Raw genomic sequence first — 25119 nt, forward strand, 5'->3', positions numbered from 1 at the left:
AGATGAATGAAACCCCTCACAAGAATTGCATTTCACTACAGTACTTACAATGTCTAGTCTAGATGGTATCTGGCTTTAATTTCCTGATCTTGAACTCTTTCCCTGATGGTTTTCATTGTTACCTACTTTGACTTACATTCATATCACACTGTCCAGCTTGTCCCTCCTTTTCTTGGGAGCGTGGTTGGCATTAGCTATTACAGATGCAGTGGGGAACAATTCCCTCTTTTTATGTACATTGCTATCTTCCATCATCAACTTACCCATTTTCATACCCTAACAGGGCATATATGTGGGAAAATATAAGAAAAAGAGTCAAGCTCCTTCTTCTGGTTTTGTGCCCACCCACTCTCAAATACCTCGCTGGTCACATATCCCTTGAATCTATTTCAATCTGCAAAAATACACTTAGAAGTATGAAAGCTCTATTTTATTACATGTAAACTCTTCAAATACAAAGGCTTAATAGAGATTTTCACAGCATAAGCAATAAAATGACAATGTAATTGTAATATTAAGTTGTTAAACGTGAACACCCACCTTAATTTTCAAATTTAATTGTCTTTTGTTACCAGAAGAGTAAAGCAAATGGTATCAACATAATTTTGAAATTCTGTCCCAAAAACTTACCTTTAAAAATATATATATTTGTGTCATCTCCTTACATAAAATTTTAAATAGTTTCAGCTCAAACTATACATATACAGACACACAGTGATTGTTCCATATACAAATCTGCTGCATCTTATGTAAGGTAAGTTTAATATTTGAAACAATGATAAAAAATAAAAACAAGTGGCTTCAGAAGAATTTGTAGAAATGAATAAAATATCTAGTTTTATTTAGCTTTCAGCTCAACCATCTTAGAAATTAAGCAAAACTTTACACAGAATGAACATTTTTCTCCCTTGCCAGATGAAAAAGTTTGTATTGCTTGGTCCAGTCAATTATGTTGGGTTTGAACATACCAAAGCAACTGCACTGAAAAAAGTCTGCAAGATTCTGGAAGCATCCAAGGCTGAAAAAAAGAGAAGAATACATATTCATAAACCTAAAAAAAGAAGAATGCAAGCACGAAAAATACCACTTCACCATGAGACAGTTCTTGAGATATTAATCTGTCAAGGCAGACAGCTCAGGGAGAAGAAACAGAAGACCTCTCAATTGAGCATTATTCCTTTGCTGAACTTTTACAACATGTTTTACTTTAACAAATGAGAGTAGATTAAGTTGAACTCAAATATTTAAAAGTTAGTAAGATCTCATCTGTTAGTATACCTGAGGTAACAGGGAAACCTTGATACCAATTTCTCTATCAATAGAGCTAAATACTGCAGAAGAACTCAGAAAGGGGCCAGTTCAGACCTTAATTCTCTTTCTGATCCTACACAACAGACACAGAGACTGATGAACAAATTTTTGGACAGCATTCCCTCACCCCAAAACCAGTGTTTTTGCATTTATGAAGCAGTGAAGCAAATCAGTACTGAAGAGATAACATGCTTAAAACACTCTATTCATTAGTACCCACTTGTATGGAGTCCTCCTGAGTGAAACAGGATGCTTAGAGGATTTTCTCTGTACAAGGAGATTCATTCTTTCATGTGAGGTCAACCCCAGGAATGCAGTCTGATTGGAAAAAACCCCATAAGTAATGGTTACAACATGAACATCACAAATTAAAATACTAGTGAGCAAAAGATACTTATAAGAAGGGAGTAGCGGGAAAGAGCCTGGACATATCTAACAAATAAGTAACCACTGCTATAACTGATGACTGAAAACTGTCTTTAAATGTCACTTGGGCTAAAACAGAACCTGTCAAGCTCTAACACCAGCTTCCAGAAAAGGCAAGTTTAATTGGGATGTCTGTGAAGACTGTACTTTCACAGATATCTGCAGAAGTATAAGATCTATCACAGTTAAGTACCAATCTCCTCAGATTTTTGTCTACATTCTACCACACAAAATGGTAGAAAAAGATCCCTTGATCCACAATGACACTAAATGCCATAAAGCAGTACCTTTTCAAATCACTGTGTATGAAACACAGTAGTTAAACTGTAAATATCCTCCCTATCTTTCTCCAGTATGATATGCCACTGTCTTGGACATTGCAAAAATGTAGCAGTACACATCTAAGATTGTGGAGCTTTTGTTTTTTGGGTTTTTCTTACAGAACAAGATGTAAAACAAGCCCTTAGCTCAGTGTGCTTAACATGTATTTCAAAGACACCTCTTTCCTAAGAGCTGCTAAACAAGCTGTTTCACAGATGTTTTAAGACAGCTCTTCTCAATTTTATTTGCATAGCCAAGCTTTTCTCTGAGAAAAACGTAAACAAGAAATTTGACAGTCCTCAACAAGATAAAATCCAGGTCATATATTTTTACAGTAGCAGAGGGATTTAATACAGTCTAATGATACATGGCTGAGCTCTGCCACAGAATTTTCAACTCAGGAATAATTGTGTTACTGAGCTTTTGTGCAGTTTTGGGGGCGTTAATACCAGTTCTATTAGTCAAATAAATTTCTTGTCTTTAAATACAACTTTTTATAGGCTTGTAATTTTGAGTAATAAAGCCAAAGCTCAGTTATAGGAATGATTTGCAGACTGTGATTCTACTTCCAACAGAGAAATGCTGAGTGCACAAGCTGAACCTGTAAAACTTCAAGGTCTGCCCTGAGATTTAAGAGAAGCACCTTGCTGTGACAGTAACCAGGGAGAGCAGGCACAGAGTTTTAGAGGCACAAATCATCCAGGGAAGAGCTTTAATTTGACAAGAAGCATAAACTGAAGGAAAAGATTACCTGATAAAGCTGAACAGTGAGCCACACAGAGGCCCACAGGGTGTGGAAACAGGCTACTGAGGAGATGTAGGAAACCCAGGGAGAGCAGGACACTGTCTGGGTGAAGTACGTCCACACTCCATCTTGATGGAAATTTGCTGCACAGTGGTTGGACCAATCTGACAAGATGCACAATCAGTTAATTGTGTTTTTAAGCCCTTAAGAGCTGAGGAAAGATTATTTGCATGAAATTAATATTACATAGCAACATCCTCTAGAAATATCATGTTTCATCTACCCTGTTGCCACCTAAAAGCACCCACACAGATGTGTGAGTGCTTGCTATTCTGGTCACACAAACTTTACGCTCTGTGTTCATGATCCACAGAAAAATGTCCTTGTTTTTAAAGGTTGGTGCTCTAGTAATTCATCCTCAGCAACTATATTATAAGGGCTTTTCTCTCCTTTCCAATACATTTTTTAATTTTACAAAGTAACAGTTCTGATTCATTAATGAGACAATATACTTTTTTCTCTTCAGAATTAAACTACTTTAAAACTAAAAAGAAATATCTGCATTCAGTGTGGATATTCCCAAATTAAAAAAAAAATCAATCAAGCTTTTGCAATAATGTATTTACAAACTTATTTTCTGTTACAGCAGAGGGCATCCTAATTAAAACCTGTCACCTGACCTTCTGCTACATGGCTTCCCTATTTCCTCTCTAACAAAAATGCTTCCTGCTATGTAATTTTCCAATGGATATCCCACTACAGCAGCATCTTTGTTCTTGCTCAATACAAATGGAATCAGGTATTTGACCAAAGACTCAGATAGGATACATTTTCACTTAAGCTACACAGTAACATCACTGCTGAAATAAGGCATCACTTGTGCAGGTTGCACTTGCTGGAAATGAAATGCTGAAAAATAAAGACCACCCAGAGATGGATTTGAAAGCTAAATAAAACTAAAGTCATGGTTACATACACTGAAGAGTTCCATAAAGCAGCCATACACCAGTCATTGTCAGGAAAACCAGGAACAACAGGTAGTAATAATGGTTCCCAATGCCTGAAATTGAGGAAAAAAATATCTAAAGTTGAACATTTTAAAATTCAGCAGTACTTGCATTTCTACTAAAGTTAGCAGGAATAAAAAGAATCAAAACCATTTCTTATTTTAACCTCTGCCATTCACAAGAGAGCTTGGCAAGGATGATCTCTCTCTCAACTTTGTCCTGTTAGTTCTGATAAAGTCAATCAGGATTTTTCTCCCCTTCAGAGCATGCCTTCAGCTGTTTTAGTCTGATGAGACCTAATTAAGCAACCACAACTCCCTCCCATGCACAAAAAAATTGTCTCATATACAGAGAAGTCTAAGCTACTCAATTTGCTGGACCTTGTATGCTTCAGAATTGAAAACATACATGTAAAATACCAAAAACCCTAGACCTCTGTCAGAAAAACTGTTACAAGAAGGTATTTTTTTAATTACAATGTTACTGTTCAAAGCTTTGAGACAACACATCAGAAGGATGTCTCAGCACCTTGTAAATAGCAAACATTGCAAAAATAGCATTTAACACTAGGAAAAAGGCTGTTGGCAAAAAAAAAAAAAGAAAAAGGAAAAGAAAAATATATTGTTACAAAAGTGAAGCTCTCACCTTCCTATCTTGAGCATCACCAATAATGAGCCAGAAAGGAAGAGAGAGGGCAAGAGGGAAGAACACAAGAATATGGAAATGCCCTGCAGGGTTATCTCAGTGGTACAGCTGCTCCACTCAGAACTGTCCCTAACAGTGACAAGGGGCAATGGAAGTTCAAGAGGACACACGAGTCCAGCCACTTCCTGCAGTTCATTCTCCTCATCCACAGCTACTGTGCACACTTGTCTAGTTCTTTTAGTATCTACTCCTGGACAGATTGTCCAAAAAAGTTTGTCTAATCCCTTTCTGAACCTGCTGATATTGCCTGTGTCTGCAAACCCTTACAGCAGCAAGCTCCAAAATTTCCCTGCCTGCCACGTGGAGACATTTCTCCTTTACCAATTTTAAATCCCTAGTTCGACTATGACATGCTTGGCTAATAATTCTGTATTCATTTTAGCCACCATCTCAATATTTTTTTCTTTCCTTTCTTAAAGTCTGTGTTCCTGTTCCTTCTCTCTCCAAAGAAAGAGTTACAGATTGTGTAGTATGTGATCTTAGGGTGACCACTCTAACAGCCCCTAAATAATCTCTTTCTCTCTTCCATCTAATTTCCCTCTCCCACCTATCAGAGTCCTTCAGTATCAACAGGCTATTCTTGCATCATATGTGCTCTCTCTTTAAGGGGATAAATGTTATCTCTGCAACTTTTAAAATATGTGGCATTTTCAAATTTGATGAAACAACACATTCTCACCTATGCACTGTCCAGTCCACAGAGAATGCTGATCATATCTGGCTACACAAGCTTGGCAAGCAAAGCAATGCACAGATCTCAAAGGCTTCCTTACCTAGGTGAGGAGGAAGGGAAAGAACATACTCATAGCAGAAGCATCTACTTTGCTCAAAATTTAAGGCATCATCTTACAGTTACCACCACATTTTGCATAATTATTGTGTCATAGACCTCACAACACAGAACATAGATGAGAACCATACACCTTAATTAAAAAAAAAATAAAAGATGGAATTTTTAAAAATTAAGATTAGAACCCAAGGATCTCAAAGCATCTCTTACCACTGTAAAAGAAATAAAGAAATCTAAACAATACATAACAAACTACTTGTGTAACACTTTAATGACAAGCAGTGAGGAAAAAGGATTTTTATGGCAGTATTGAGTAAAAGGCATGTTCACAAAGAAAATAAATACAAAAGCCCTACTTACAAGACATGATGTGCAAAATGTTCTGAAGTCCAAGCAATCAGCTTCTGCAAGAGCTATAATGTTCTGAAAGACAAAGTATTTTGTGCTTGCATTTGGATAACATTTCCATAGGCGCTATGAAAATTTCTACATTAGGACTTTTGCAGTTTGTATTTTAAGTGCCAAGCACAAACAGGAATAAGAACTTGCTATTTAAAGAGGTGCACAAGAAAAAACAAACTAGTAAAGACTAATACAGCTTCACCCACACAAGATTACTCAGAAAAGCATTTCTGTGTTGCCAAAATTAATAAATTATGTGAATTAAATATGCCTTAAAATGAGATGGCACCTCTCATATAGTCAGCCAGACTTCAGGGAGATGAAGCCTGCTCCTTTACAAGGACACAACATTAAATATGTTAAAACTGCAGTTTATTCTCCCTGGCAATCGGAAGAAATACAACCTCAATGAGAACCATGAGATCACAAACAAAATGCTTTCCTTAACCCATAGGTTGGAGAGATCAGACACTAAATTCTCTACTGACTGGCTGCCCATGATTTCTTTTGGCCACTATAAAATAGTTAGGAAATAGCATGTGAGTTGCACAATATTCAAGCACAAAAACCAAACCATTAAACACATCTTCAAAGCACACGATAAAATTTAAATAATTACTATCATATGATATATACGAAAGCACTGTGACTATTTTTTTTCTGAACAGAGACAACTGAAGCAGAAACCATGCAAAACTTACATTTTTTAAATGAAGTTCTATGTGAATTCATATCACAGATAATACCAGTGGGTCTGTACAATTTTTGGCCAAAGCTCACATTTCAATGAGAAGATAGAGGCAAGGAAATTATAGCAGGACAAGGAAGATAAGGAAACAAGCAGTAGAAGGAGAAATTCTCCAAGATCTGTGTTGTTAAACAACATTGCTAAAACCTCTTTAAGGAAGAATATTTCACTGCTTTCCAGTTTAACAAAGCTGCACATGATGACAAACAACCACTAGAAGTGGTTGATACATGTTGCACCGCACCTACCCTTCCATTTGTTTTTACAAAATCACCTACCTCTTTTCTTTCTTCTTCTGAAGTCTTTATATATCCAGGATCAGTACTCCAGGTTTTAGAGAAATAATAGAGAAGACCCATCATGCTGAACACAACAGTGATTTTAAGAATTACATTTGTGATATGTGATAGTCAGGTTAAGGACTATATTCTTATAACTCATAACACCACTATTCGTCAAACAAGCAAAATATTCTAAAATTAGTTAATACTACTTTACAAGCAAGACACAAGAAGAAAAAAATTACTTTAACTTTTACAGTGGGATCCTTTCTGTCCTTCCAAGGCCATCTTATTAGAGAAATTGAATATTCTGCCCAGTTTGAGTGCTGAAGAAGACTTTTACAACTGTGTAAACCTGCATCACAATATGGCTCCACGTCATCCTCCTTAAAAGTCCTCCAGACTTCTGCCTTTGAATATTTCAGAGGTATGAAACAAATCTGATTGCTTTTTTCCCCTCTGAAGCTTTTGTACTTTATTTTGTACTTTATTTTTTGTACACAGTCAGACATGCAGAGCTATTAAGCTTCTGGCAGCTGTAAGATTCATTTGGCTGCTGCACCCACCCCTAACTCAAACGGCCTCTTACTCAGTCTTATCTTGTCCCATTCATTTCAGCCAAAAGCAACTAAAAATACTCATTCAGAAAAATGTAACTGAAAGTCATCCTGAAACTATTTTTGTCACACAAAAAAAAAAAGCCCAAGCATACACTGCTAAACACTTCTGAAGGTAATGGGACATTAGGAACACCATTTTTACACTATGAACTAAAACCATCTGTGTATCAGATGACTGGGGAAGAAAAATATGTCAAGATTAACTGTCTCTACACAGCAACAGAGGAATGTGGAGTGGGACAAATTTCATACAAATTAAAGTCATGCATCAAACTTGAGAGCTCAGGATGCTAAAGAACAGTCTCTGCTGCCACCAAGGAGCAGGCAGAGAGTTCAAGTCTGAATTGCATCTCCAGTGCCCCCTCAGTCACTCCATGAACTCCAGTGAAAATATTTTTTAAAAAGTTGTTTTGTCTTATGAACTAACAACACTGCAAACAGTTCTAATTAAATTAAAAGTGATAACTTATGAAATACTAGCACAAACACCAGCTGTGTTTGTTACGATGCAGTTGCAGAGTGCAATTAGAGAAGTCAAAATGATGGTGTGTTTCTTGTGGATATTACTAGTCAATTTGCACTGGTATTGGTTTTTTGGAGCTCAGAGAAATCTTTAGTTAGAATGGCTGGATTTCCATTCAGTCCAGAGGAAGTTTGACAGATAAATACAGCTAACTAAAATCCTGAAAACTTTTAAAACACCCAGATCTGTCACCAGCCCCAGAAGGAAAACATATTCATGAGAAAAAGGGTTGGACAGTGAAATGGAAACCCATGCACTGGCCCATCTCACCAACCTATGGTTAGCTCTTCAAGAATATTGCTATGCTCACTATCTTCAGCAAAGTGTCCGACTCAAATCCCCAACGGTGGATTTTTTTTTCCTTTTAACTTAGATGACACCAATAAAACAAACCTTAAACCTTCACAACAATTCAATAACACCATTTCCATTTATCCAAGCATGTGTGTGAATCCCCAGCAGGAATATACTTAATCAGTTCATCAAAGTTAATCCTGATAATTCCATTAAGGACATTTTAATTGGAACAGTACAAAAGAAAATGTAATTTAAAGGCTGAATTAAAAATTAATTCAAATTGTGTAGCAATACATTATAGCTGCTTTAGTATCAGTCTCTTCACCCCAGGTTGGGCCTCTCCCTGGGGGTTCCCCTCTCAGGGAGGGAAACCCTCCTGGAGTGGTTCTGTGTCAGGAAAAGGAGATGCACAGGACTTTTTCAGTCTTCAGCTTCTTGTTTATTGTTATCTTATTTAAAGTTTTGCACGCCGTCTATACCAGACTCTGTGTGTTGGAAAAGCACCGCAAAAATGGCCAACAATCTCTTGTTACAAGGTCTTTTAAGACTAAGCTATCCAATTAAGAAATGACACCTAGATTATTTTCCCTTTTAACCCAATAACTGATCCCTTGAAGCCCACAATGTGGACTTTTCTGCTCAATTACAAGACATCACCCAAACTTATGAAGAAGGAAGAAGGCGAAGAACAACAACCTGCCTCAGCCCTAAAACCTCCAGCTTGTTCCCATCTACAACATACTAAAAATCCCAAAACCTACATTTCTTACCCAAGTGACATGCCATACTTACTCTCTATAATCTATTTCACACTTTTGTGGACTCTAGGCTATCTCAAAGTCTTGGAAACTTTCTCCATGAATGAGGGTCAAAATCAGTGCTTCTCTAGGGGTCAGGTCCCCTCAGAGCAGACAGAGAAATACTCCCCGTGCCCTGGGTTCCCACACTTTAGTACAAAATTATTCGCAGTTCTAAGTATCTTCCTAAAGGCTTTTTCACACAACTTTATCAATAAACAGATGCCCACTGTGTAACAAAAGAGCAGGGCACTGGAAAGAAAGCACAAACGACTAAAATGTTTTTGTACTCATCAGTGAGAAGCCTCTTTAAAGCAAGTAAGTGTCAGATAGAAATTAATTCACTGTATACTAAAGATTCAGTGTAACCTGTGAATAAAGTCAGGAGACTAGATAGTCTACTTTGCAGGAACACAAATAAATTTCTTCCTTTTTTTTTAGGGAGGTGGTGGTAGAGGATGTTGTTTTTAAAGGCAGGAGCATGAACAGCACCAACTGTCAAATGCTTATAATGTTAGAAAGAAGAGATGCTTTCAGTATTATTATTAAGATATGTGTTACCCATTTATACCACATGACAAAATACATCACTATACAACAGTGAGGAAGATTAAAGAGTGACATGGAGATGCTAACAGAAACCATTAGTTTTATAATATCTTCATTCTGATATTCCAGTAACATATAAAATAGGTCAGGTTATAAAGAAGACAAAAATCTATAGACACAAGAAGGTACAGCATTTTAGTCTATGTGTAACTTTAAAGTAATTTTGCCCTTTCCCAATGGGATTAAACCAATCTTACCGGACATTAACAATCACATGGAATTATCTGGTACTGCTCATCACAGTTTACACAACAAGGTTTAGATTTACAAGAAACTCCAAGCAGAGTTGCATTTCTTCAGTTTAAAGGATATCAGGCAGGAACCAGAAAAACCAGGTCATGGACATCCAAAAAACTGAACTTAGCAGAAATGCTGTGGGAAGATACCTTAGATTCTTGAGCCCCACGAGTTGCCTGAAAGAACATTAAAAGTAATAAATATTTTTCAAAATATATTTGAAATATAAATCCATAGAATATAAATCATCTGTTTTGTAACTGTAAGAACTTCATGCACACGGTTTATTTCAAATTGCTCAAAGCAATCAAGAACTGTCATTCAAAAGCATTCTTTATCCATACATATAGGGGGTTAACAATGCAAAAATAAAACTGAAGAGTGCTCTGTTCCAGCATAATATTCTATATCTGAGAAGTGCTGTAGGACTGGGTGAAAAGTCCCATCTCTGTCTATTTGCACACAGATAGCATTGCCACATCAGTGACCACTGACTTTGGCAGAAAAAGTGAGGAATGGCTCAGGATAACACTGGGAATCTGGGGAGCAGGAGAGGGGATGGCTCATTAAAACTCATTTCGTGACAGAATATAGCAGGAAAAAGTTGTGATAAAGGACATTTCTGAGCAGATATCTCAATGTCTACCAGATACAGACCATCAGTAACACTCTGACAATAAAATTAGCTAACAGGCTGGGTTTGGGGTTTTTTTTCAAATCTTTGTGTGACAAGAAACTATTATTGTGTGCACCTAAATGCATTAAATTATTATAGTCATTCATTCTAAAAAGTACATGCATTTAAATTCTTCACACACTGTGCAACCATTTCTCAGGAGGTATCTTTTATATTAACTGAAACTAAACTCTGAAAAGAATTATGCAACAGATGCTTTTTGAAGTGTCTTTGACAAGTAAGTATATAAAAAGAGAGAAAAAGCCACAAACCTCACAAACAGAGACATCACAAATAGCAGGCTGAGAAGCAAACCTCCTTTTAAAAGCCAAGAATCAGAACTTAAGTCCATGACGTATCCAATGGCCCACATGAATGTCAAGAAAGATGCTAACATCAGGAAGAGCTGTTAAAATTATTATTGTTAAAATATGACAAAGTACTCAAGTAGGTCTTACTTAAAAGTATTCAGTTCATGTAATTAATCAATACATCAAAAGCAGGGGTGAGGTATGACATAAAACTCTGACCCAAACCACTCCATTGTGCTTTTAAAGAATTCTATTTTGTGCATCCAATTTCAGAAATTACTCTTCTTACATGCATGCTCTAGTTTTATTTCTATTAGTTATTACTCAGGAAGTTACCTCATATTTCTCTACTATTTTCAGTAACCTGTTATTTCTCCTGTTTCTCATTTTTTCTTCCTCTTGTATCATGTAAACCATGAAGTGATTCTGACTTTGATAAGCAATGTCAAGCGGTGTCTTTCCCTTTAACAACAGAGAGGGTTATTTATTTATTTATTTATTACCTAACACATAAATACTCTCACTTTTAACAAAAGCAAGAAATTAATATCATTAAAACAAGACTAACTGGGCAGTTACTTCCCAGCCCCACCTCCCCCTCCACTATTTTTTTAAGGTAAAGGTAAGCTAAATTCAGAGTGCTAACATGCTTAAATCAGAGCTTCGTAGTTCTGAAAACTGATACTTATAAATAGATTGCATCTGTTTATCTGTTGCACTGCTTCCAATAACATATTTATATAGTACTTTCAACACTTATGCTATCAATTTCTACAAATACTAAATCAAAGCATTTCATATATGATAACCTTTTGAATGTACAAACAGGCATTGCCAGACACCAGCTTTCTCAGGAGCACATTCACCCCATTAGAAGTCTTTACAAGTCTGACTGAACACTAATAAACGTATTTTTAAAAATCTGCCCAAGTCCTCATGACAATGTCTTTAAGTAGAAAACAGCCAAATGAGGAAATGAAAAAGAAATTAAACAAGGCCTCGAGAAGATGAAACTAATTAAACACCCCAAGAAAATGAAACAAAAAAGGGTAAGGGAGCAGAATCTGCAAAGGACACAAATACTGTTGGGTGAACACAAGGCTTGGCTGTTCATTACACAAAGGTTGCAAAGAACTTCTGTATTCATACTTTGAGCCACACCTCAAGAAAGGTACTAACTCCCTTTTGGGAAAGGCTAAGAACACCTGCTCTTAGCCAAACCCTGCTGCAATTTACATCAAACACGGAGAAGACTGAGATTTTTCTTTACATTCATGCCACATGGGATAAAGTATCACAAAGGAAATCCTACCTTGACATTTTTTATGTCCAGGCTGGCACCAGCTTCCAGCAACAGATCCACTGCACTAGTATTTCCTGAAGCTATTGCCCAATGCAGTGCAGTATTCTTTTGAACATTGTCTACAGCATTGAGAGAGGGGTTAAACTTTAAGAGAAACCTCATGGGTTCTGGTCTAGATGAAAATAAAGTAAAAGAGTTAACAAATGGAAGATAATCTAGACTGGAAATGAAACTTTTGAACACTTTATAAAACAACAGTTCCCATCTGTGAAACAGCAGCAGATATATAATGCCTTCTCACAACCAGCTCATCAATGGTAGATCCATGTTTAGAATTCCATACCTGCCTTGGAATTTTTTCTCCAGATGATGTTACCTTGCCATTTTAACAAATATGAGGTACATAACACAGATTATATCTTCTACAACACCATAGCTTGTATCTCCCCATTTCATTAGTTGTAAATGCTTTTCATTGCATCCACACCCATTTGTTTTCATTTTGCAGAAAATACAATAAGGCTGCAGATGATTCAGCCTCAAACCTAAAGTTCTTTTAGAAATTCTTTTCACTTTGCTATATTCAATGAGCTATTCCAAACTCTGGATTTCTGAAACACCTCATATTTTAGTACAAATGGAAGGGAAAGGAATGTCATTAAAAAAAAAAAAAAGACAGTAAGGAAAATTTACCTCACTGCTTCTTGAGTACAATACAATAGACTCTTCTCCAGTTATTCTCTACTTACCCAGTGGCTTTTTGTGCTGTTAACATTAAAGGTGTTTGTCCATTGAAGTCTGTTGTGTCTATGTTCTAAGAATAAGATAACAAGCAAGTGATTACCAGTGATTCCAGGAAACAGTGGAATTTGGGGCTATATAACTGGCTTAGCTTCACTAATGAACAGAAAAAGTACATAAAATATATCAGCCAAGAAGCAAACACTCATTTAAAATGTTTTCCTCCTTCTACAAGTCTTACATGTAATTCCTTTCACAATATTCTGAGTTTCCATTTAAGGAAATTTTTAAGGGAGAGACTCCACTAAGGATATTTTTAAGTGAATCATGTCAACTGTATTTCTTGTCCTCTTTGCAAAGGAATACTATCAATAAGAAGGACCTTGTAAAGTAATGCTAACCATGTCCCTTGTGTAAATAGATGTACATAAAAGATGTACAGGAAATACATAAAATAGGTTTATTAAAACAACAAAGAAGGATTACGTATCTCAAGACATAGTTAAATATCTAACCTAAATTTTCTTCCTTCCTCTTTCTGACCTTTCTCCCTTCTTCACAACAAAGGTCTCCTTGCTTCCTGCCTCCATCCATCATTACATTAGCACATATTTACTTAAAAGAATTTTTCACTTGGGTATTTTTAGTAGAAGATAGGTGGACCAACAACTTCATTAAGCCTGTGATATACACCACTACATCTACATTCCAGAAGTCAGTTACTCTCCCTAAAAAGAACTTCATGAGAAAGAAAATAAACTAAGCAAACTTTTAAATCCTAACACTAGATTGTTTCTCAGAATCAGTCTAGATCATATAAGAACTCTCCTGTCATTTTAATTAGCATGCTGTTACACTTGCCATTAACTCTGTTCATTTCACATATAAGCTAAGAGACATCAACTACCATGGATACAACACAGAAATTTCTAATGAAATTTCAGAAAATTCTAGACTTATCATTCATTCTGCATTCTTCAATTTATGGACAACTGCATAGATTATTAGTTACAAAACTGTAATCAAATCATAAATACTTCATCATGTCTACACATCATATACTGCTTTTTGTTCCCACGTTTAAAAGCCATTGGTTATTTCACAGCACCACAAATCCACAAAGCCATAACAAAATTCCTAAACATGCTGAAATGTAGGTGAATCTGGATGTGAGGAATGACAGGAATAGGGAACAGCATTTTAAAAAATTATATATACAAATATAAAAAATATCTAAGTTTGTCTCTGCTTGTAGCACATAAATATAGATGTAAAATCACTGTTTTTCATACAGGGAAAAAAACCCAGTTAATTCTGAAATGTCTCCTATGCAAAGGCAGCTACTCGTAAGCAGAAAACATCTGGGGCATCAGCAACATACCTGGCCTTTTGCTATGAGGTAGGCTATGATGGGCATGTGTTGGAACAGCACTGCTAAATGAATGCTACTGAATCCTTCCCCATCAATAAGATTGGGATCCGCTCCACATTTCAACAATAACATCACCATCGGAAGGTGTCCTTGTCTACAACAATATGTGAAATGAAACTATAGAGATTATTTTAAAAATGGATATTTTAATGAAAGCACTGCCTTAATAATTCTCACAGGCATCCCACAAAATATTTCAGCTTCTTGTGGCTTTATTCAGAAAATCATATTAAATAAATACAGCCTAATAAATGAGCCTAAGGCGAAGCATTAATTAAGACTACGGTGGTTATTCTAGAGTTACTTCTCCTGTGAGCAGTCATCCAAGCCTCTGACTCTGGCAAAAGACTGACAGTCCAGAAGAAAGCACTCATCTTCCAATGGGAGACTTCCCACTCAGAGAAGTTTTCCTGGAATAATTATTTTTTTATTATGTTTTCTCCAGACAAGCAGTGCTTTGTTCTCTGGACCTCAGAAAACGCTACCACAGCTGTAAATACCCACAGATTTGCAGTTAGGGCTTGCAAGCAGCACTACCTGATGGCCCAGTGCAGGGGCGTAGAATTCAAATCTCCACCGAGCTGATCCACTACCGCACCTTTGGAAATGTAATATCTGTGTAATAATAACACAATAAGGTAATAACAGGCACAATAAAATAGCAAAACATTATACTAAAGATAATATAGCTAAAGGAGCAAATGACTCATAATAAAAACTTCACTGGAGAAGCAAATGGACAAAAGTGGTTTAGCAGTAAATAATGCTATTTCAAGAAAATGTTGAAGAAAAACTAGAGTCATTAGCAAGGTATTTCTAAAATCAGCTTTCATCTTTGTTACAGAAACAAACTCAGGAAAATCTAATGACTTCATATACTACATGATTTCACATAGAAAGAAATGGGCTACCTTTACACTTCAGTGACATTTTCACTAAGGTAAGTACATTAAAATTTGAATTCTACCCTTTTCTTCTCAAGCAGCACATTCCTTTGTTTTCAAGTACAAAAGCAACAAAGTGATTGTAGGTAACAGTGGCAGAATACACTGTATTACTGTCACAGGGACTCCCAGCTTACTTTACCAGCTCCTGTCTGTTGTTTATTGCTGCCCAGTGAAGAAGAGTCACATTTTCTTTGTCTGGTTGTCGAACATCATACCCTGCTTCTACCAGTTCTTTGCATCGATCTAGCATTCCATACCTTAAATGAGAAAGAAAAAAAATCTATTTACTTATAATTTTTCAGTATTCTCCAGTCTGGAGATAGTTGCATCCTAAAGAAAAAATACATCTCAATAAGCATGACCCAGCAGTTCCTACCAAAGCAAATTCCACATTACATTCAATAGAAACCTTGTAAAAAGAGTGGGGCTGTGCTTTGATGAGTTTTCTACTTAAATAAAGCTGCTTGAAATGTTTTTATTTACAATAGCAACAGTAAGTTATTTTTCTTCTTCCACTACAGGGAGAAAATGAAACTGAAAACGTTTCCTTTGTAAGAATATCCAGCCTGGCTCACACTTGAGGACACTCCCATCTATTTCAACACTCTGCACACTCAGATCATGTACTTACTGCGTAGCCTTGACAATATCACAGGTGCTAGGGTCTTCAGCAATGGGATATGGGCCTGGGAGACCTTTAGCTTCATGGATGCTGTGGCTCCTGTGCATATGAGGTCGATGAGGTCCATGGCAATGGCTTTTACACTGGCGGTTAACAAAACAATTATTAACCATTGTTATTTATCGGCTGCACACCACACACACCTCCCCCTTTACCAGAAGCACTCACTGGGCGTGGTAAATTCTGTTAATACAAACGAAGATGTTAATGCAAAGCATACTTAAAGCCTCCTGGTAAGAGACCAATCCTTTAATTTGCGGAGAACAGTAGGGATGGGGTCAAGGTGCATCAGGACGAATTACAGAGGTGTTCAGTACCCTGCAGAGCTGGTTCCCGACACAGCAGCCTCACCCACAAAAGCGCTGCCACTCCAGAAACCACAACCTACGGCCTTGCGGAAGGTTTGAAACGCACTTGGCAGCCACGGTGCCACCCGTGCAGCCAGAAACCCGACGCGAGGGAACAGACAAGGCACACGCAGGGCACGACACGGACGGCTCTTGCCCGGGAGCCCCCGCCAGACCCCGGCGGCACCGCGGCCGTCTCGGCCCCGCCCTCGCCGCCTGCCAGGGGCCCGCGGCCGCGCTCCGCACCCTCGGCCCGGCAGCGGCGGCTCCCAGCACCGCTCCAGCCCCGGCGCTGCCCGCGGGCTCCCCACTCACCGCCGGGCCGCTGCCCGCCATGCCCGCGGCCCTACAGCTTCCTGCTCCCGCTTCCTGGGCACGGCTGCGGGGCGGGGCCGGGCACACACGGCCTGGGCGGGGCGGCTCCGGGGCGGGACCGGGGGAGTCCGGGGAAACCCCGGGGGGCCGTCCCTGAGGATGTCCCTGCTGCTGCGGAGCCGCTTGGGCGAGCAGATCGGCGGCTCCCAAGTTTGTAAAGTTCTGCCTGAAATAGTTCCTTCCCTTTTACCCCGGCAACCACACTGAAAAACTCTTTCGTTTTCGCACAGGATCCCCCCGGGTGGCGGACATGGCGAATTTTCTGCTGGCGAATTTTTCGGGGCTTTTGACTCAGCAGCCGGAAGGAATCCCTTGGTGAAGGCTCTGGAGCACATCTGATGAGGAGAGGCTGAGGGAGCTGGAGGAGCTCAGCCTGGAAAAAAGGAGGCTCAACGGGGACCTTCCAACTCTGCACAATTCCCTGAAAGAAGTAGTGTCACCTCCTTACTGGCCCAGTTCCCACAAGAGTTCAAGGCCATTTGGGACCATTTCCACCCCCAGCTGAGCCCCAATGTCCCCTCATAATGACCTCCAGGGTCAGGGAGGAGCCGCCATTTTAGGGCAACCTGTGAGGGGCAAGTGGTCACCCGCCGAAGAAATGGGGATAAACTGGGAAAAAAACCCAAATGTGTCAAACACGCACAAGTTTCCCAAGTGAGGTGGGACCCTGGCAGCCCCCAGACTGATGCCATCTCCTCTGTCCTGAGGAGAAAATGGAGCATGGGGTGACCGGAGACATCCAGCTCTCAATGGCTCTGGGCCTGCAGTCACCAACATCCCCGAGGCTGTGGGGACGCGGGGACCTCCACCTTCTGGAGGAAATGTGTCATGGCCCTTGGACAATTGGCAGTCACCACTCACAGGTCATTGGAAAAGGGATAACTACCACTCCCAGCTCAGCCTCCAGATGATGACTGACACAGAGCTCTTGCCATCCTGTCACAGTGGGGTCCTGGCTGGAAGGATCACGGCTCAGCTCAGGTCTTCAGGTAGAGACTGGGAGAGACATTCAGGGCACAAGAGCATCAGCAGGCCTCATAAAAGGGAAGAAAACGGAAAGAACAGGCACATTTACAAAACAAATCCCCACATTTATTTTCCAAACCCTATTTTGGGAGGTCAGGGCAATAGGCAGAAGGTGGCACAGGTTTAGTAGATGGCACCTGCTCACAGCCAGGCACCTGGGTGCTTTCCTATGACTGGTTACTGCACTTTCCATTCCATCCATAGCACATCGGTTGCTATTGAGGCAGCAAAAAATATTTTTGGGGGGTAACTGAGAACCAGCACAATGGGAGTCACTCTGGCATCTGAACGTTTCCCTTGGGCTCAATGCACATGACTTAGGATGGTCAAACACCCAGCCATGCCTCCCATTTCAGGGGAAGAAAGAAGAAGAGTTCAGCAGGGCTCAACTTGAATGATGTTTTGTAGCTTATGGTTTTTCTCAGAGCTTTGGTAAGAGAGCAATATCTCTGTCCCTGAAACCCGACGACCCTTGGAATTCACACACGGGCCCGTGTGTCACTTCAGGAGACACCAAGAAGCCCTGCCACTTTGAAAGGGCAGCTGTTGTTTCACTGTTGCAATTCTTGGCTCGGTAAAGCGCCTCCTCCCCACACTACAGCCTGTGCTTGAAGACACAAAAGTACCACCCTGGAGGAAAGGCATGGAAAGCTTGACCAAGGCTGAAGGCAGCACTCCGATTACCCCTTTTCCCAAGAGGTTTCTTTAGCTGAAGTTGCTGACAAGGACCAGACTTGACACAGCGCATTGGGTTTGTTGTTTTATTTGTGGGGTCCTCAGTCCTGCGTGGGACTCGGTAAGTGGGTGCTGCAGAGGCTCCGGCAAGGCATCAAAAACGCCTGCCCTGCACCCAAGGGTGGCGCAAGATCTCCTCCAGCTCTGGCCTGTCCTCAGGGTGCTTGGCCAAACACCACTGGATCAGATGTTGGCACTCTGGGGAGAGAAGCCAGAAAGCGCCGGTCACTGGCAGAAGTCTCCTGCCCAGCTGCCCCCGTCGCCTGCAGGGCCCGGGCCGCGCCGCGTGTGCTCAGGGCTGCGCCGGCCTCCCGACCGACTCTGCCCCGCGCGGGAGAGCGGCACGGCGGGACACGGCCGCCTCCTTCGGCCGCCCGTGCCGCGCTGACCCCCTCGGCACGGGCCGCCTCCTGCGGCCGGCCCTTGAGGGCAGAACGACGTCCCGCGGAGCTGCGTGAGGGCCGCGCCGGGCTGCGCGCCGCCCTCTGCCAAAGCCCGCCTTCTTGAGGCCGGGTACCAACCTGGAGAGACCTGCTGCCAGAAGAAGAGCTGCCCCAGCACGATGTCATGGTCGTCCCTGAAGGGGAGGCTCCCGCAGACCATGACGTACAGCAGCACGCCCAGGGACCAGACGGTCGCCCCATGGCCGTGGTAGCAGCCAAGGCAGATCCACTCGGGCGGGCTGTACGCGTGCGTTCCTAGGGGAGACAGGCGGCGCTGTCTAGGCGCAGGCTGCTGCCTTCCAGAGCCTGGCGCCAGCCTCCTGGCTGAGGCAGGGGCTGCAGCCGCAGCCACAGCTTCCCCCCCAAGGCCACCCCGCGTCCCCCAGCCAGCTGGCCAAAGGCAAGAAGCCATTCTGCAAGGCAAAGAAGGCCAGCGGAGCAGCCCAGGCCCTTGTGGGCCTGCTGAGCCCAGGGGCCGGGAGCTGGCTTTTGCCGCCCCCCTCTGTCGGCAGGGCCGGCAGCCGGCTCCTGGGGCACGGCATCTGCCCCGTGCCAAAGGGCAGCCGGCTGAAGGTCGCAGCCCGCGGCCCAGGAGGGAACGGGGCCGTGCAGTGCCTGGCACCGGGAGCAGGGCCCAGGCCATGGGCTCACCGGCAAACCGCGTGAAGGCCTGCTCCTGGAGGAAGGTGCCGCAACCGAAGTCGATGAGCTTCAGGTCGCCACTCTCCGGGGCCACGAGGAGGTTCTCCGGCTTGATGTCCCGGTGCAGGACGCCGCAGGCGGTGCAGTGCCGCACGGCCTCCAGCACCTGGTAGAAAAGCCAGCGCGCCATCCCCTCGCACAGGAACTCGTGCTCCTGCAGGAACTGCAGGAGATCCTGCGATGCCTCCGGACGCTCCATCACCAGCACAAAGCTGTCAGGCAGCTCAAACCAGTCGAGGAGCTGGATGATGTTGTGGCAGTCAGAGCCCACCTTCTCCATGAGCACAATCTCCATGGGCACGCAGGTGCCGTCGGGCTGTGAGGAGGAGAAAATCAGTGCCCCCAGCGGGTCTGGTGCTGCCCTGAGGCTGCGCCGCGCCGCGCCCTGCCTGGGATGCCCCAGTGCCCCCTTGCGCAGCCTCCAGGGTGCTTGGGCTTCCTCCTGCCCAAGGGATGCTTGGGGGTGCCCCCTGCCCGGCCCCACCGCTGGCGTTTGGCATGCCCAGGCCCGCGATGCCGCGGCTCCCACGCTGCCCCCGCCGTCCGCCGCCTCCCACTCCCAATCGGCGCCCCGGGACTCTCCCTGCCCGCCCCGCACCGCTCTGTCCCGCTGGCCCCGCTCACTCACCAGCTCGACCCACTGCAGGACGCTCTCCCGGGCCACACGTTTGATGGCCACCTGCAAGCCATCGAGAGAGGAGGGCTGAGCTCCAGCCCTGCCTCTCCCCACCGCTGCCCCTCCTCCCACGCCCGGCCGTGTCGCGGCCACTCACCGGGCTCCCATCGGAGAGGCGGATGCCCGAGAAAACGGTGCCGAAGCCGCCGCTGCCCAGCTGCGGGCCCAGCTGGTACAGCTCCTGCAGCTGCTTCTTTTGCCCTGCGGCCAAGAGCGAGCCATCAGCCTTGCGCCCAGGAACCCCCCACAAGCGCCCGCCAGGGAAGCGGGCCTGGCCACTCCGGGCCACCTTGCTCTCACCTGCTTCCTGCTGCGCGCCGGGCAGTGGCCGCCGCCCGGCGGCCGACGGGCCGGCGAGCGGCAGAGCTGGGCCAGGGCCGCACGCACAGGCGGCTGCAGGAGCCCCAGTGCAGCGGGGCAGGGCGGCACCGTCGCTGTCCCCGGCGTCGTGGGCTGGACTCTGCTCTTGACGAGGGCCGGGGCTACAGCCCGAGGCTTCGCATAGGGGCGTCCCAGGAGCAGCTGCAAAGCAGACGGGCCTTTTACAAGCCGTGCCATCAGAGGCACTGGAAAGAGCCAGCGACTAGGCTGCTCTCAGGGGCCCTGGCCTGGCCTGGCCGTGCCCCTGGAGAGCCCCGGGGGAGCCTCAGACAGCTCCTCGGGAGATCTCACCTGCTATTAGAAAGCCCTTCCTGGCAGTCGAGGGCTCTCTTGGGGCAGCTTCCTGGAGATGGAGGAACCTCCTTGGTGTCTGGAGGCTCATCTCCACCACCAGGCTCGGGCCGTCGCCAGCTGGCACAACCGGCACAGCCTCCTGGCCGCTGTGGGATGACCACTGCCGGCTCCAGGACGCTTGCTGCTCCACCAGCTGCTCCTGAGACGGCTCCCCTGCATCGGGCTGGGCTCCCATTTGGACTTCTGGGCTTTCCCCTGCCACGTCAATGGTCAGGATTGAGCCCGTGTTGTTGAAGTCCGTGAGTCCAAGGGAGCTGGGAGACCTGTCCGTGGGCTCTGCACCTTCTGCAGGCTGACAGGTCTCACTGAGCCTCTGCGAGGGATGGAGGCTGTCAGAGATTGCAGAGGCTCCTGGCAGGATGCAGGGGCTCTGACAGCCTGAGGTTCCTGCATGGATGGCGGCTCCCCCCTGCTGTGCCATCCTTGCAGGCCTTGAGGCTCTCCCAGGGATGGAGAATCTTGCTGGGAGCAGCCTCTTGAAGGGATGGAGGCTTCTGGAGGAGCTGGACAAGCCACAGCAGGGCAGGTGGCCTCGCTGCAGCAGCTCCTCCAGTTCTTTCCACAACGCCTGCCACATCCCAGAGTAGAGCGGCGCCCGTGTCCCGTTGCCATCCCAGAGCAGCAGCATCAGTTCCTGCAGCTCCTGGGCCACTGCCACGCAGGGGCCGCAGCTGCAGGGGCTGCCCAGGGGGCTCGCGGGAGCACCTGGCCGCTTGCGAGGAGTCGCGCGAGGCCTGGGGAACCTGGGAGCCGCAAGGGCTCCTCGCGTCCTCCGTGAGCCTCTGGGCCGGAACCCGGGGCGCTTGCTCCTCTTCGCTGTCCTCTTCGCTGCCGCTCTCCGCCAGCTCCGTGGTCGCCAGTGGCCAAAGGCCCACCAGACAGCCACAGCGGCCAGCAGCAGGACAAGCGCAGTCATCAGGACTCCACCGTCACCCATGGCTCCGGCACGTCCCATCGCGACTGCACTGGCAGCTGCGGGCGCTGGCCCGTCTTATATAGCGCCGGCCCGGTGATGTCACAGTGCTGCGGCCAGCACAGCCCTGGGACGTCATCACAGCCCTGCCTGACGCCAGCGCTCAGCCCCTTTGTGGCATCACAGCCCAGCCCGCCTCAGGGATCAGCAGAACCGCCAAATGGCTGAAGGTGGACATGGCCAGGGAAGGAAGAATGGGAGCTCAGCCTGTTGCAAGGAATCCTTCCCTGGAGCCAGCGGCACGTCAGGAAGAGTGCTGCTGCCAGCAGCGTCAAGCCCACGGCTCCCAGGACGTTTCAGCGTTACCAGCTGGAAACACCCGTACTCTGTGCCTGAGAAGATCCTCCAGAGACAAAGGGAGCTGCAGTTCCTCTGTCTCTGGGGAGCTCTCCTGAACTGGCTGTCGAGGGCACCAAGAGTTTCTTGTTAGCAGCTCACTGACTTCTGCTGCGCCTCTGCTCTAAATAAATCGGGATTCGCCGAGGAGCGCTCATTGTGCTCCCACTGCTCTGCCTTGGACTGGGATTCGCTTTCTTTCTTCCCAATAGCTGGCACGTGTTGGGTTTGGATGGGAATGCTGTGCATCAAACAGGGGTGGTTTGGTTTCTGCTGAGCAGGGCTTGCCCTCTTCAAGGACTTTGCAGTGTCCCTTGGTACGCCAGTGCAGTGTTTTCCACTGGGAAGGGAGGGATGAGCGTTGAAGACAGAGGCACCTTAAACCAAAGAATGCACCTTAAACAGCTTTGCCGCGTCTCTGTCCTTGTTTGTGAGGTGACCATCCACATCCTGGAAGGGGACAATGTTATTTCTACAATGGTTTTTCTTTCCACTAATGTATTTAAAACCCCTCTTTTTATTGTGCCCCACATTTCTGGCCGCCTTCCTCTCCACCACACCAGCTTTCGCCACACCAAATTTCTCCCTACAGTGGCTAGAAGCATCTGCGTATTCTTCTCCTGACCTGGATTCACGGGACCCAATTTAAATTTAAGATTAAATTAGATTTAATTTAAATTTAGACTTAAGAAGCATGGAAGTGTTTAACCCCATCTCCTGTTTAACTGGTATTGGGGGAGGAGACCTGAAGTAAATTCATGAATAGATTCAGATAATAGATCTCCTAGATGTCGAGGAGATATTCAATTATCCGCCTTGGAATTAATTTTTGGGATTTTTCATTTTTCTGGAGCTGTAAATTAGGATGTTGCTGGAGGTTTCTGGTTCTGTTTCCAGCAGGGCAGCCATTTGATGCAGCCCTTGAAGATGGCATCACAGTCCATGTGGGTGTAGGACAGATCCTTGTGTTCTGCTTCTTTCCCTCTCCCACTCCCCAGTGCCACCAGCTCCCCCTGGCAATGAGGGGTTTCCAGGCTGAGCAAGGGCAGCGCGAACATGCAGCCGCTCAAGGATCCACTCCCTGTGCACTTCCCAGGATAGGGCTGCCCTGGGCCTTGGCATGGACAGAGGGTCCGCCTTTTCTGCTCGGTCTTATAGCACTCTGCTCTGCTCCTGCCCCAGCCTCGCTCGGTTCCATTCATGTGCCTCCCATGAGGTACACTCTCCACACACATTCTGGTTCTGATCCTTGGATCCACAGCACTGTTTTTCCTGTATTTTAGCCAGGGCTTCCCCTGTGTAAGGGATAGGGATATGTAGGAGGAGTGTGTTGGGCTCTCCCCCACCACTGTTAGCAGTTTCAGGTCTCCAAGGGCTCCTGTGTCTCCCTTTTCCCCACCAATATCCCTTTGTTCCCTCCTTCCCCAAGTGTCCCCTCAGCAGCTCCGAGCCTTTTCCCGCCCTTTTTCCCCCAGTTCTGGCCCCGCCCCTGCTCAGACCACACCCCCAAGGCGCCGCTGAAAGCCTGCCCACGCCCATGGCCCTGGTCACGCCCCCGGGTGGGATCAGCTCCGCCCCTCCCCTTCCCTCCCTAATTAATGTCCTTGGTTAATACCTCACTAATTAACCCCCTAGTGCCAGGAGCGGGGCTTTGGAGCAGCTCTGTGGGACACCCTGGCTTCGTGGGGTAGGACAGAGATGCCCAGTCTTACCCCTCCATTCAAGGCAGGGATCCAGGGCACCATGACCCCCCAAGAAAGATGCTCCATCCCAGCCCACACCTCCAAGAAAGGGAGAGGAGGAAAGCAGGATTCCAGAGACACAGAACCACCCATGAGTTCCACAGCTGTGTGTTCTCCCCACTCCCCCACGCCTTCCAGCTCCATGCCATCTTTACAGGAGTTCAGAAAGAGAAAAAAAATAGAAACAAGCTCTACAGCGAATTCCTGGAAGAAAAAAATCCATGAATGGCCAGGAGGCTCCTGTGGTTCCTCCCTGAAAATTGGGGCTGTGGGGAACACGGTGCAGGGTGTCCCAGGACACAGAGCTGGACACTGATCCTTCTCAGATCTCCCTGGCACCTCTGTCCCAGGCAAGGATGGTCCTGAATATCCTCCTGGATATGTCCCAGGAAGGTCCCTGCTCCCTGGTGTGGGTTGGGAGGGGTAGAGGTGGCCCTCTCACACTCATCTCTCTCATTCCACTCTGCGGTGGCTTTACCCCAGGGGTGTTGACCCCCCTTTTTAGAGTGTCCAGCCCTGTTCCCACGGGAAGGGTCCTTGGCAGCACCCATGGGAATAACCAACCTTTCTGGGGAGCTGGGTGTAGCATCCCATGAACTCTCTGCTCTCAACCAATTCCCAAGTCCTCTGCCCTGGCAATGGCCATGACTAACTACCACAGAGTAGTACTTCTGGGGGTAAAAGACAGACTCCCCCATGGACTTCCCCTGGTTTCTCCTTTCCCTGCTCCTCATTGGTTGGATACCCCTGGTGATTGCGCCCTTTCCCCTGGACACCAATCCTGTCTGCCCAGCCCTTAGCTCCACCCCCCACCCCTTCCCCTACTTAAACTGCCTGCAAAACGTGGTGGTCCTCTTCCTTGCCAGTTCCCTTCAGCTTCATGTGACTTACCTCGCTGGAATAAAAACTTGCAAAAAGAGTCTTTCTTGCCTCTCTTGCTGAGCCAGCTGTATGGAGTGTTGAGTGAGGATCAGACTGTGTTGCCTGAATTTTAACACAACCTGCTTTTTCTACATGAGAGGCTTGTTAGGAACAGATTATAGGCAGCAGCACCCACCATCTAACCCACACATTTTTAACTGGGGGCACTGATGAGGGAAGGGCTGTGGCTGGGACCC

The 25119-nt window shown here is 45.1% G+C and overlaps 2 protein-coding genes across 6 annotated transcripts; both read right to left on the reverse strand.

Moving 5' to 3' along the window:
• Window positions 1–415: 415 nt before the first annotated feature.
• ZDHHC13 (zinc finger DHHC-type palmitoyltransferase 13) lies at window positions 416–16745 on the reverse strand. The gene is made up of 17 exons (XM_053946503.1): window positions 16574–16745; window positions 15861–15994; window positions 15364–15486; window positions 14820–14897; window positions 14232–14376; window positions 12859–12923; window positions 12119–12281; window positions 11143–11268; window positions 10768–10901; window positions 9895–9995; window positions 6734–6858; window positions 5666–5728; window positions 5195–5288; window positions 3780–3863; window positions 2810–2967; window positions 1532–1629; window positions 416–1018 (listed from the first exon to the last, which is right to left on the reverse strand). The coding sequence occupies exons 1-17, from the start codon at window positions 16592–16594 to the stop codon at window positions 883–885; spliced, it is 1848 nt and encodes a 615-aa protein (XP_053802478.1). The 5' UTR covers window positions 16595–16745; the 3' UTR covers window positions 416–882.
• Window positions 16746–18406: 1661 nt separating this feature from the next.
• LOC128789526 (uncharacterized) lies at window positions 18407–22077 on the reverse strand. Of its 5 annotated transcripts, XM_053945629.1 has the most exons (6): window positions 20888–22077; window positions 20313–20737; window positions 20168–20218; window positions 19489–19855; window positions 18916–19092; window positions 18407–18592 (listed from the first exon to the last, which is right to left on the reverse strand). In XM_053945629.1, exons 1-6 carry the CDS (start codon window positions 21903–21905, stop codon window positions 18489–18491), a joined length of 2142 nt encoding a protein of 713 aa, XP_053801604.1. In that variant the 5' UTR covers window positions 21906–22077; the 3' UTR covers window positions 18407–18488. The 5 variants fall into 5 exon arrangements, with proteins under 5 accessions (XP_053801604.1, XP_053801602.1, XP_053801601.1 ...); XM_053945627.1 differs by having other exon boundaries at window positions 18916–19855; XM_053945626.1 differs by having other exon boundaries at window positions 18552–19855; window positions 20313–20416; window positions 20516–20737.
• Between the last annotated feature and the right edge of the window lie 3042 nt (window positions 22078–25119).

This window comes from Vidua chalybeata, chromosome 6 (assembly GCF_026979565.1).
Source record: "Vidua chalybeata isolate OUT-0048 chromosome 6, bVidCha1 merged haplotype, whole genome shotgun sequence".
Classification (NCBI taxonomy): Eukaryota; Metazoa; Chordata; class Aves; order Passeriformes; family Viduidae; genus Vidua; species Vidua chalybeata.

Excerpts from the sequence above, each read along its gene's own strand:
- LOC128789526 (XM_053945625.1), bottom strand. The coding sequence starts at position 21,905 with ATGGGACGTGCCGGAGCCATGGGTGACGGTGGAGTCCTGATGACTGCG. Across the intron at positions 20,738-20,887 it reads GAAGGGCTTTCTAATAGCAG|CTGCTCCTGGGACGCCCCTA; the intron begins GTGAGATCTCCC and ends TCTGCTTTGCAG. Across the intron at positions 20,219-20,312 it reads GCCTCTCCGATGGGAGCCCG|GTGGCCATCAAACGTGTGGC; the intron begins GTGAGTGGCCGC and ends GATGGCTTGCAG.
- ZDHHC13 (XM_053946503.1), bottom strand. The coding sequence starts at position 16,594 with ATGGCGGGCAGCGGCCCGGCG. Across the intron at positions 3,864-5,194 it reads GTGGACTGGACAGTGCATAG|GCATTGGGAACCATTATTAC; the intron begins GTGAGAATGTGT and ends CCTCAATTTCAG. Across the intron at positions 2,968-3,779 it reads GCTTTATGGAACTCTTCAGT|ATTGGTCCAACCACTGTGCA; the intron begins GTATGTAACCAT and ends GCATCTTGTCAG.